The 13471-nt window shown below is 42.9% G+C and overlaps 1 protein-coding gene across 2 annotated transcripts in view; it reads left to right on the top strand.

Annotated features, from left to right (window-relative positions):
- DHRSX (dehydrogenase/reductase X-linked) overlaps positions 1–13471 on the top strand; it is a 168609-nt gene that overhangs the window by 128057 nt on the left and 27081 nt on the right. For both annotated transcript variants that reach the window (XM_059823697.1, XM_059823706.1), the window contains one exon: positions 10524–10731. In XM_059823697.1, coding sequence (XP_059679680.1) covers positions 10524–10731 — 208 coding nt within the window. The remainder of the gene's footprint in view (positions 1–10523; positions 10732–13471) is intronic.

Below are 13471 nucleotides of genomic sequence, written 5' to 3'. Positions count from 1 at the left end.
AGTTTTAATTTTACGTTTATCAGTGTATTTTCGTTTTGTCAAATAAAAATACTTTTAGGGTTCATTGGTTTCTGAAGAACAGTAGCAGTGTAACGCTACTATCACAAAGGTAACGCCAGACTTTAATGTACTCAGGGAAATTAAATGTAGCTACTTTGTGTGTCACAATGTTAAATTCCTTCTTGTCTAAAAGGGATTAATGGTCTTAACAAAGGATTATTAATAATGGTTAATGATTTAAAAGGACACAGTGTTTCTGTACGAGTTCGAAATTGCAACACGTTGGGAGGTATGTGATACATGGGTGTTCCTGTTGCTCAGCCTCTCCCTGCACAGCGGGTTGGGTGGGTGAAGTCAACTCTCCCTGGCATCCAGGACAGTGGATCCTGCAGACGTGCTGTTTTCTAAAGCGGCAAGACGGTTCAATGGTAATTTGAAAGTTAACGTACTGCGCTTGTGTGACAGAGAAGGCAAAAGGGACTTGCGGAGAATAGGGAGTGGAGATAGCTTGTCACCCTTGAGAGGGGAAGGTTAGTTTAACATCTCCCTGTGAGCAAAAGGACTCATTAAGGCTGAGTGAAGCTTAAAAGCTTTGGAGTTCAGGTCCTGGGCAATTATTCAAATGATTTTAGCATTCCTCTCAATCGCTCTAACTACCACCACCCTCACAGTACCTTTTCAACTTCAACGGAGATGTCCTGGGGAAAGCTGGCACACGTGCCTGTAAATCCCTGGAATAACGTGTTAAGGGAAATGTTCAAAATGATCAGTTTGCCTTCCACAAATCCCCTCTGGGTTCAGCCCTGCTGTTGCTTCTGGTTCTTCACAACCATACAACCCTGATCTTGCCACGTGCATTAAGGATTACAAGCTGTAGTGGAGGGAGGCAAAGGCAGACTTGTGCCTCTACAGTTACAGATTATAACTCTTAACCTTTTCCCTGCTCCCCATCCTAAACCTCTTCTGTCAGCAAAGGAGAGCTTCTTCTGTTCAAAAGCAGACCAGGCATTTGAATACTTAAACCTGTGAAGAAAAATTGGTCTTTTGATGAAATCAAGTTCTCTATTAAAAATGTGGGTCTTATGAACAATATACTTTCTAAATAAAATAAGTCACCGTAAAAGTGAAATATTTTAGCCCCCAGGAGTTTTAATACTGCCGGAATGTCTTATATATTTGCAGCTTCATTGATCCATTTCTTCTGTTCTCATTACGTGTCAGGTGCTGCGGTTCTCCTGCATTTCTTGTCATGGGAGGTGGAGGCTGGCTGTACGCAGCACTGTCTCAGCCTCCCAAGAAGGACAGAGACCGAGGAGCACTGTGACTCACAGTAGCTTTCTGAGAAGCTCAAGAGCTTTTAATAGTGAGGCTAGCGATAATACGGCACTGCCGAAACGTCCGAGTTAAAATACTATGAGTTTTACATGAAATCTTTTGGTTCTCAGCTCAAAGGAAGGGATGTTCAGTATCTGAATTGCCACCAATTTCAGTCTGCCAAAGCAGCAGTATCTTTTAATTCTTTTCTTCAGTGAGGGCTGGGGCAGGGCAGCTCTGTGACTGCGTGTTGGTTTTTCAGGGTTTGGACATGAAGCTTCTCGTCATTTCCTGGAAAGCCAAACCTGCCTGACTTCACTTGCTTCTGCTGCATTTGCAAGTGGAAGAGATCTCATGTGCTCTGGCCCTGGGCCATGCCATACCCTTTCTTAGGAAATGCTTGGTTTTCCGTTACAGATCTGTTTACAGTATTGGGAAATTTATAAAACAAAACCAAAAAACAACTCTAAAGCTAAACGGTAGAGAAAGTGATTGCTGTCACTGTCCCTTATGGTATTTTGAAATAAGCACTTTGCAATGCTGGCTATGGACCACTTTGAGACACTGTATGTTATTAATTTCTTGCAGGTTTTTTTGTTTGCTGAAGTTGGCTTTTTTATGTTCCTTAAGTAAGACCCCCCTCTTCACAGGCCCCTATCGTACCCTTATTTAAATCCTGCATCTTTTATGACAGTGGCCAAGGGCCACTGGTAATGTACCGTCTCACAGGAACAAAATACTGTCTGGACTATGACTCATTTCATGGGTGCAGAAAACTTCCACATTTTAATGTCTCCTGTACCTGTTGGCATTTCACCTGTATTTCTTCTTTAACCTAGAAAGGTCTTCCAACAGAGGAGAAGACTTCTCATGACTGTTTTTAACAAATAGTTGTCTGTCTTTATGAGCTTGTTCCTTGTCTTAATTCATGTACTGGGAGTTAGTCAGTTTTTCCTCTCAGTTTGAAGCTGTGATATTCATATTCTCACTACATAAGAAAACTTTGAAAAAGTGGAAGTTGTTAGATTGTTTCAACAAACAAAAACTGATTTTCAAAATTATTTTGTTGTGCCAGACTTGATAATCTTGTGTTGCTTCTGTGGACATAGGGTGATGGCATAGGATTTTCTCTGCAGTATTTATAGACATCTCGGAGGAAAAAGGATTTTGCAATCTGTGTGTACATTCAAGGCGTGTTTCCCCTGGTAAGACAGACCAATCTTTGAGTGTGTTGAACATTTGCACTTGCAGAACACAGTTGGCGCCTTCTCGACTCCAAGGCAGTGCAGTGGATTCAGCCCACCACAAAAGGAAACCTTACATAATTTTCACATGGAGACCAACAAATGTCATGTAGTCCTCTGGAAAACTGCTAACCATGTTTGGTGCACTGTGCTGGATTTGAAATGGCAGCTCTTCATTATGCATAACCAGAGCTTACAGTTCCCTTTCAGTCCCAGAATGAAAAGGCCAGAATCTGCAGCTGGTCTGCAAAAGTCTACAGCAATTTTAAGATGGGTTTATCAAAACAGAAATAAGATTTGGGATTGTTCAAGTTATTACTGGGCCATTTTATGGCCCTATGTGCATTCTGGTGGAAGGGAAGAAACCATAAGAAGACCCATTGCTTCCTTCAATTTAAAAGCTCTATTGCAGGAGAGTTAGGAAGCTTTCCACAAGCAGGTGGAGAGTGCCACAGAGCTCTTCTTGTTATAATCCAAGAGATAATCTTACAAGATGGGTGACAATTTTCAATAACCTGAGATCCAGATACGTGTGTTATCCAAGAGATAATATGAAAAGAGATGTGGCCACCATGTTTCCCCATCACTCAAAAGGGTCATGAGGACACAGAACGTAGGTCTTGGAGCCTTGATCTGTTTCTTGGCTGCAGCAATGCAAAACCTTGCTTGCTTCTATTTATTTACTCATTCATTTGTTTGATGGAGGTTTTTAATTGAATGAAGGGATACCGTTATGCTCAAATACCACTTCAAATATTAGCAAGTACTTAACACTGCATCATATGAACCGACTGTAGAAAAATGGTGCTTCAGAAGAGGCAATTTATATCATTCTTTATAAAGACATATACTTCCTGGGAGAATGGAATTACAGTAATTACAGGTTGAACTTGCCATCAATATTTAAAATCATCAAAACCATTTGAAATTAACACCAATGGTACACAAACAGAAAAATTAGAATTTTTTTTAAGATACTTATTCTGGTGAGACTTTGAGAAGACCGGCCTTTGAGTCCGTATTTCATACATTTGAGAACTGTGCTGAGCACACAGCAGTGGAGCTGCACACAGCAAGGCAATCAGTAGAGCAGGAGGGCTCTTGACATCTCACCTCCTCCCATTAGGAGGAGGGATAAACCAAATGAAAAATGATGCATTGATTCCATCTGGATGACAGTAATTCCCAGGATGACAAGCCCCTGCTTATTTTGCCCTTCATAAATATTTTTACAATAAAGACCTTCCAGGTTCCTTCACTATACGTAGTCCTCCAAAGACAGTAAGTTAATTTTTGTTCCCTCTGCATTTCCTACTAGCTGTAACAAGGGGCTAGTCACTGAATGCTATGTATTTTATACAGTGAAGTGCTGAAAGTTGGGAAGCGTGGTTTTAAAAAAACCCACAACACAGCTTCCAGCTTGTGGCTCCTATTGAATTGCGGATTAAGCACAAGACAGGAGTTACTGATTTGCGGAGAAGTCAGCTACCGAGACCATCAACATTTTGCCTCTTAGAGAGAGAGAGCATCTCCCAGCTCTGAGCTTCTACCCTTATGCCTGTCCTCTGATTTTAAGAAGAAAAATGCTATTTTACCACTGTTGAAAGATTTCAGAGAAAGCCCAGTTTTGGTCAGAGCTGTGTGTGAGCAGCACGTGGCACTGAGGGGCTCACTGCAGGGAGAGGGGGAAGCTCTGAGACATGGTCGGTCTTTGTCCGTGGGTCGGAACGGAAGGGCAAGGTGGGCTGCTCTGGAAGAGCCACCTGCCTCTGGCTGCTTAAGTAACCTAAGGTTTGCTTTTCAGCTTGCGTAGAACCACGAATGTCCTTTATCAGTCTTGTAGCCTTCCTTTCCGACATGTCCATCACAGGGTCATGAGGGCACTTCAGGAGTCCTTATTCAGTCGAATTACGGCTACCAGTGTATTCAAGTTCAAATACATGGGGGTATGCTAAAGCCACCTTGACTGTTACATGTATATATTTATAATCATTTTTTTAAGACTACATATCAAGTATATGAAAGAAATGTACATGAAGAAGTGTAGTTATTCAGTGAACATCCAAAGGCGTGTGTATGAAATGTGTGACTATATGGTAGCCTATAGTAGTAGTTGGTAACAGGACAGCTACTGTACAAAACTGTAACAAAATGTGCGTAAGTAGATACATTAACACTTCAGATTTTAGTTTTGTTTTACTAATGCATATGCTTGTTTCTTTCAGTTGGCAATTTTCAGTGCTAATACACGTATTCTAATTTCTCCAACTCTTGTCTTTTCTCTATCTCTGTATTTTCCTTTTTTTTTCGGTCATATTGAGGGAAAATCACAATTGATGAGACTCAGCAAATGTGTTCATGGGATAAATATATGTAGTACTGTCAGGAAGTCTGCTTAAATCTAATACCCAGTATTTAGGACTCAGGCTTTGGTTTATCATAGAGAGAGAGAAAGAAACCGCTTATGATAACCGGAAAGGACATACCTGTATTCTGCAATATATTTCTGTAGCTGCTTCAAAATAAACTGCAAAATCTATCAAAAATCTTGAAAAATCTTGCACTGCATTCCCTGGAGAAAGAAAGTTTAAGACTGTGAAAGCTTCATGAGTGTTTAATAATAGTCTTTTATATTCTTGGCTAAGCCATGGTGATGATGTATTGCAAGATTAATACATAAATCATTAGGAAACTTTAGTCATTTTAATACAGCAAGTCTGTGTTTTGCTTAATTCACCGATTCATCCTAAGGCATATATTGAAATTTTGTGTGGCCTTTCATTAAAAACCCCAGCATGTCACCCATGTTTTGCATCACTTGTTTTTTAATGGAGCACACGGGAATTGGATTGCTCTGCAGTTTAATCTTGGTGCACTCAGCCCTCCAGGCAAATTAACACACTGGAAATTGGGGAGCGTGGTGATGGGTGAGGAGAGGATGACGTGTGCAGTGTGAAAGAGGTCCATGTCAGGAAAATTTCACTGGTAGCACCAGCCAGGTTAAATGTAGCTGTGTGTCGGTCAGTATGGTCACAGGTCCTCTGAGCCTTTTGTTGAAGCAAGATGTGGTGGGGAAGGGAAAGGGTGCTGTCACTGCACCCTTCTTTCAGTCGGGGTGTATCCACTTCCGCCACATGTCTGCATAATGCAAAAGCAACCGTTAATGACAGAGAAGAAGCCAAGAGCAGTGTGAGAGCCTGTGCACAGGAGGTGTGGAGGAAGTGGTCTGTGCCGAGCAGCAATTTTGTTTCCTCTGTAGCTCAGTGGGTACCCTGAGCTGACTTAATGCTCTTCACTAAACATGGTATCACCGGACATACATGGGAGACCTCTACAGAACGCAGACCAACTGAAGCCAGACAGAAAAGAAACAAGAGTAAGACTGGCTGCCAAGGGAAGTGCTAAACATGGATCCAGTGTTCAAACTTGGATAGTAGCTGAATCCATATTTAAACACTTAATTAGCCACTGCAGGCTCCAGTTTGAAATTTGGCTTCTCATTGCTTCTTACAAATACATTGCCCCAGCATGCTAGGGAGACTGCTGCCGGAGACAGCACCATGGAGATGAGTGGTAAAATCAGCTTCTGGTGGAAAAGAAGAAAAAAAAAAGAAAAAACATTAGCAAACCACAAGGCACTCACGCACTCCAGAATTGAATAGTTACTTATTTTGTTTTGGCAAAAATACAAAACAATCCCTTTCTCCTCTCCTCCCTAATTTTTGTAATGACAATTCAAACTTGTCAGTCTATGTTGCAAAAAATCTTGAGCCAAAAATAAGAACTTCTGCTAAAAATTAATTGAACAGAGAATCAGTAAAACATTATTTCAAAAGGAAGAAGAAGGTCTTGTATATTGCTGCTCTCTTGGCCAGATTTCAAAGCAACTAATTAAATCCTGTCTGCCTTAACTCCTCCTGTAGTTTCCATTTAGTGAGTCGTTCATTGCCCTATTTTATCGGCACTGATTCTACAAAATGCTCTAGGGGGGCATCCCCCAGGGAGACTGTTTTCCACGGTAGCAAGAGTGGTCCACAGAGAGCCCCACTCAAATGAATGGGTGGGCATGAACTTCTCCAAGCTACTGATGCCAGGGACGCTGCTCGTTCCCACTGGACTTCTATCCACCGAGTCCTTGCTCCACTTTTCCCAGCTGCTGACCGTGCACAGGCTTGCCATACCCACAGCATGTGCTGTCTGGCATAGCTCAAGGCTGGTGGGCAGCATTTATTAGGAGGGTTCCCTGGGCAGTCAAACACCTGTACCTTCTAGCTCTCTAGCCAACTGGCCAGCGCACGTATTTACCACTGGGAGCTGGGAGCTACCAGGCTTTTGCCTGGCTGGCCACCCAGTTAGGAGGCAGCGTTTCTCTGCTTAAGCGTCTGCCTGCCTTGCCGCGAAGCATCAATACCCTGCGTCCTCAGGAGTCCAAGCTTCACAGGCACCCCACGTGCACTGGTACACCAGCATGGTTCGCTGGCAAGCTATGTTCTGCTTTGAGCTGTGCTTTGGTTGGCCTTTTGTATACACTTTCATTTTAGAAGGCTTTTAGAGCCTTCAGAAAATGAAAGCAATGTGGAAATGTGTAATGTCAATATTATTATCTTATTTAGTCTACAACTATATTTTCATTCAGTGTAGAAAATGTACATGCAGAGCATAGAGTGCCAAGAGAGGGTAGATTTAGATGCATAGGCTTTAAAGCCAGATAATTCCATGTATAGGAAGAATACATTTTATTGTTTTAAACTGAAAGAGGGTCGACTTAGATTGGACGTAAGGAAGAAATATTTTACGGTGAGGGTGGTGAGACACTGGAACAGGTTGCCCAGAGAAGTTGGGGAAGTCCCATCTTTGGGAGTGTTTAAGGTCAGCTTGGATGGGGCTTTGAGCAACCTGATCTAGTGAAAGATGTCCCTGCTCATGGCAGGAGAATTGGGCTAGATGATCTCTGAGGTCCCTTCCAACCCAAACCGTTCTGTGATTTTGTGATTTTGTGATTCTACATGTATGCGCATAGGAGGTGCAATCCTGGTACCGGTACAGGAGCCTATGCACTCCTATTTTTCTGATGCGTAAAGTCAAGACTGGATGTGATGAAATCAAGTAACCAGTGCTGATTTTTTCCCCAATGTGGCATTTAAACAACATGAACCTAGTAAGACAGGGTCTCACGAAGAAAACAGTTGTTCAGTGAAAATCCTTGTCAGTTCTGTGTCACAGGTTATTCCTCTGTCTTATGTAGTCCATTGATGTCAGATTCCTGGAAAGCAAAAAGCACACGGAAAATGGGAAGAGAGCAGGTGATCGTTGCAGGGGTTTTGCCAGAGGTGTCTGCTCTGTGTATCCAATTGTATATCCTTCATATCTATAGTATGTTCTTGAAGTCTGATTCCCCACTGCCTTGCAAATCATTTGCATCTCTGCACTGTGATATAAAAGGCTTCCTCGCTGATTGGATAGCTTTTTATATCTTCTCAGCACTCGTGTTTCTCTGACATAGATATCTATGCAAAGTACAAGGCTTTTGAGGATCCGGCCCTTGTAGTTCGTGCTTCATTGCCACAAGGTAAGTCAAAACAGCACTCACACAAAATGTGGGAATGGGGAGCGTTCACCATCCTCCTGCTGGCATCTGAAGGTTACTGAAGGCCAGACTAGACCCAGACAGAACAAGCCAGAGTAGTCCTCAGCCCTGCTTCCCTGCGAGCCACTTGCCAGACAAGATCGCTCGAATTCAACACGGGAAGCTTGTCCCATGCCCCAGCTTGTGTTCTCCACCGGTGAGGGAATGGTGGCACCTGGAGAAGTGCCAGGGTTGGCTGCCAGCTGGCTGCTGGAGGCAGCTTCAGATGAGTGCTTCTTCCCACGGGTGGCGTGAGCTCTGCCCTGCACGGCTGCGCAAGGGAAGCTTGTAGTGGCTGAGGATCTGGTCCTTCAAGTTAAAAGGGTTGAAATATGCATGAAGCATAAGGTGACATTTTGAGTGTCTCAGATTAGAGCAGGGACGTTACTGAATTTAAAACGCAACTGCAATTTCCTGACTAATGCCAAGTCACTTTTATATTCATGCAGTGATTGTTCTTTATTCCTAAAATAGCCCACTTCACCCCGAGGCACAGGTGATTTCTTTATGATGATGGAGCTATGTTACCCAGCACGTTACAGCTGAGGCCGTTGGTTGGTGCAAGGGCTGTTTATGATCAGCTGTCCTTTTTTATCCTCTCTCAATTTATATAACGCTTTTGCAGCCCGTTTGTGATTTGCTTGCACAAGAATAGAGCAGGGGAAAAAAAAAAGAGATGCACTAGAGAGTCAACGCTGTTGTCTTTTACTTCCTGTAGCTGAGCTGTACGATTTACCGTTGTGCCTCCAAGTTTCTGAGTCCGTTCAGGTAACACGAACAGTTAAATTGCTTCAGTAGCCTTATACCTCTGCAGAGAGTCTGTCTGTTTGCTAGCATCCAGGGCTTTCTGTGGTGAAGTGTACAGGATATTATAAATAAGGTATTCAACAAGAATGAGATAACAAAAAGAACTCAGACATATTTGCTATTCATTCAAAATAAAAACCTTGCACCTAGTAGCCACCACAGAAAACCGAAGGCAGGCTTTTCAGCAGAGTAGGAACATCCCAGCCTGGGCGTTTGCCACACTAAGGGTGAAGGTGTAGAGGGGGAGCTGTAGCTGCAGCTGTCCCAGAGGTGGGACACCAACTAGGGGGAAGGAGAGAGCTGGGAAAGAGAGTTCTGCTCCTGGCTCCTCTATTTCCCTCCACCAGCAGCAGCTGCTGCCCCAGGGACCCAAACCCCTGGCTCCCCATCGGCGGCAGCAGCAAGCAGTGCCGCTTCCCCAGGCTCTGGCAGAGGCGAAGGGGATCAGGAGCAAAGCTGTTTTGCTGCCCCCAGGAGCCCGTTGCTTTAGGCTCCCTCCTGCTTTGCCTATGAGCTGTCTGTAATGCCAGGAATTACCTTTGGTTCTGCTAAGTGCAAAAAAGGTTACATGAGATGCTGTAGCAATTACTAGAGTGAATTGGCATGGCATAGGAATTCGTGGAAGTGATGCTGAGGCCCCAGTTGGGAGGAGCGTTTTAAGCGACATACCTGCTAATTTGCCTGGCACTTGCCTGCTTATTTAAAAAAAAATACTGCTGCCTGCATGCAGTGAAACCCAACTAATCAGCAGTTCCTAGAAAGTTTGACTTGAAAGAAAGGCAGATTCAGCATCCAGATGAGAGAGGTGCACAGGAGTTTCAACAAGTAATGTTTTGCCATAACTCCCAGTATTTGTGTGCCTTCGTCGCACCTCCCGTTTGGCACAGACTCAGCCATCTGTCTTTGCTCTAAAGGCTGTATACGGCATAACTGCGGTTACACTCGCAGCCACTCTCCTTGCCCCATCTTTTTATCCATCTCTTTAGCTGTGTGTAATCTGGTGTGTCACTGGGGCAGGTGCAATGATTGCCTTACTCGTCTGTACTGAGCCCTACACTGGAGCCTTCATCAGAAGCTAGTAGGTCCTGCTGCAATACAAACAATAACAACCAGGAGTAGTATGATCAGGCCCGGATTTACTGGGTGGGAACAGGGTATGTATGTGTGGGAAGAGGGCAGTGAGGAAGGGGAGAGTAGTTTGAGGGCCTCTAGGTGATGATATACTGGAGATTGGTGCCTCAGCATTTCTAGTTAAAATAGTTTGACATAGAGATTCTGGCAGGTACTGTGTAATTTTATTTTAATTTTTTTTCCCCCACCATAAATCAGACGTGGTGTCTGACGGAATGATCACCAGAACTCCAGCAAACAACATGCCTGCCAGTGATAAGCTGTTTCTTCTGACGACTCAATGTATGGCTGTTTGTTTGCTGGATATTGCAAAATGCAGTACGCTTGATGTTTGTGCAATTCTGTTTTCCTTCTGATTATTTTTATGTGCATGTCCCTCTCTCTTTCTCTCCTGTATACAGATGTTCGTATTCACCCCATGGAGCCTATGCCCAAAGCAAACTTGCCCTTGTGTTATTTACCTATCGACTACAGCATCTTCTGACTGCAAATGGAAGCCATGTGACTGCTAATGTAGTAGACCCTGGAGTAGTGAATACTGAGCTCTACAAGCATGTCTTTTGGGTTGTAAAAGTGACCAAATGGATGACAGCCTGGCTATTTTTCAAGGTATGCAGTGTTTTAAATCATTTTGTTGCCGTGCCCTTACGTTGTGAAAGCTGTAGTCAGCACAGAGCTGAAGGTGTTTCAGAGTTTATCATAATGTATGGTATTTATTGCATTTCTCTGTGCTGATGAGATGTACAAAATTGATAAAGACAGGCCTTACCCAGAACAAACACTTATTTTAAATGGAGGGAGTGAGCTCTCCCAGTAAGGGAAGGGAAGGGAAGGGAATGCCTTTCACCGTCTGTGCCCATGCACTGATTATCTCTGCCCTGATCTATCCATGTGCCTTTCTCCATGCATGGGGGCAGAACATCGTCCTAACGCAGAGCCAGAATATGCAAAGTGTTCCTCAGAAATGTCTTGTACGTCCTCTTGATGAGAAGCAGACATGATCTTGCACAGTCTACATGTACGCAACACATTACAGAGAAAAGGGCAAAAGGAAGAAGGAAGCTGTACAAAAATGGTGGTGGGAAGTGGCCATATTCCAGGCGGGTCCAGACACTCGTGCTCTGGGAGTTGGGACAATTTTCATTTAGCTTTTTCATCCTAACACATACTTGTAATGGTACCTGATTTTCTATTACCTATTCCTGGTCTGCATTAGCAAACTTAAAGCTGTTTGATAAAACCGATCCAGAAGTGGGGCAGACCCAGTTAGGGTTACAGTAACATTTTGTAGTGGTGTTAAGAAGATCAATCTGAAATCAGTTTAGCTGTGTAGGTGCAATCTCCTCATGCGGACAAACCTTAGGAAGACTTACGCTGAGAAAATGTACTGCTTATAACTCTTGCAGAAAGTAGTTTTGGATTAAGTGAATGGCACCTGATTCCATTAGAGAAAATTAAATGTCCTAATTAAAATGAAGTATTTTAGATCAAGGGGCATGTCCCACAAAGCAAATTAATTTTAAACTTTGATATGGAAATATCACTAGCTTTAATTTTAGAAATTAAACTGGAGGCTGGAAGAGTGGCTGTAAAATAAGATGCAAACAAATAAACCCATATTTAAAAAAATTAATAGTATCTTCTGAGTACACCTTGAATATTGCAATAAAATTGTAATAGGAATGCTCATAATATGTAATGCATTCTTAAAGAAGCAGAATGCAGCTTTGCCAGACCGTATATATTAAACTTGTTTTGCCTCTTGTGATTCCCATTTTAAATATCAGTCTCGGGTGGTGATGTTTTTTTGTTGGACTTACTTCACCTTGCTAACATAACAGTTTCATGCAGATGTTTAGGTTGTGCTCAGCTTTTCCTCTAGAGACACAAAATTTTGACAAAATTTCCATGTCTGAGAGTGAGAATTGAGTCTCTTGTTGTTTACAGCACTCAATCCCATTCAGTGTTATGGGTGTGCCCAGGGTGACATTTTTGTATTATACTGACCGTGTTTAGACACTGAATGGGATGCCAGTGAACACACATAAAATGAGTGTGGATTTATCACAAGAGGGAGTATCATACTTACAGCTCTAATAGTAATACTGCCAATAGTTCCTGATCACTTCCTATTCTTTGGATGAGATACTGCTCTTAAGGAATTCTACTTTGCAACAGGTGACGGACAGACATACTGACTTGCATGGAAGTGCAATGTGTGTACTGCCTGAAAAGCAAATGCATCAATTGCTTTTTGAGTCAGAATCACTTCAGGTTTGGATAACTGAATGCTTCAGTTACTGAGGTTGAGGTCTTCACGTTTTTATGTAACACTCAGTGTGTTTTTCCTATAAGCCAAAGGAGAGGGAAACTCTTACTATCACTCTTCCCATCCTCAGACTTCTGAGTTACAGCTCTGACTTATACTCATTGCTTATTGCTTAAGATATGTTTATGTATTTGGGATTGACTTTGCCTTCCTTTCTCACATTCAGGAGCACTTCATCATGCAGGTACGCCCTGTTCAGCTCCGGCAGAACCGCATCACAAGGCGATGCTTAGCTCCACAGCACGCTCATGTTGAAAGCCTGCCTGGCAATTTCTGTAGCACTTTACCAAGTGTCGTAGTATCCATCTTTTGAGCCTGGGTGGGTCTTGTGTCGGTCTTGTGCACTAGGGTAAATTTCCTCTAAGAAAAGTGAGAAAACAAATAATACAAGAAAATTCAGTTGTCTGATAATATTAACTGATAGTTGGTATTACGGATTTCTTTTCCCCAGGAATTTTGTTCCCAAGTGCACATATATGAATCTTCCTTCTAGAATTACAGCAGTAATGCAGTGAAAATCATTTTGGCTCAACTAACTTTTATCACCCTGAAGTATTCCAGAGTGGTTTCTAAACGCGTACAGGAAATTGCTTCACCCACTGCAACCTGGTGCTCATGAGAGCCAACACGGCCCAGCTAGCTCCAGTGAGGAAATGCATCACGGATTTACCACATCACATTCCTGCAGGAGCGAGTCAACATGTTTGATTTAATTCCAAAATATTGTGGCAGAGCCTCCACTGTCTTTAAATGCATTTCCGCCAGCACTGGTCCCAGTTGCATTCAAGTCAAATACCTCCTAGGGATTGCAGCCTGGCCCCCACTCTTGCTGGGTATTTGAGGCGGCTCAGTGTTGCAGACAAGGCTGGCGGCTCAACATCCGCCTCAGAGCCGCCTCAAGATATTTAGGTACTTAAGGAAATAAACCTACAATCTCGTAAATAGGCCATGATAAGTACATATAATTTACTCAAAGTATTAACAGCTCGAGTTTCTCAGCACTGTGAAACATCATTGTCT

The sequence above is a fragment of the Gavia stellata genome, chromosome 1, assembly GCF_030936135.1.
Source record: "Gavia stellata isolate bGavSte3 chromosome 1, bGavSte3.hap2, whole genome shotgun sequence".
NCBI classification, from domain to species: domain Eukaryota; kingdom Metazoa; phylum Chordata; class Aves; order Gaviiformes; family Gaviidae; genus Gavia; species Gavia stellata.
Note: the sequence above shows the minus strand (reverse complement) of the source record. Positions and strands in the feature narration are given on the sequence as shown.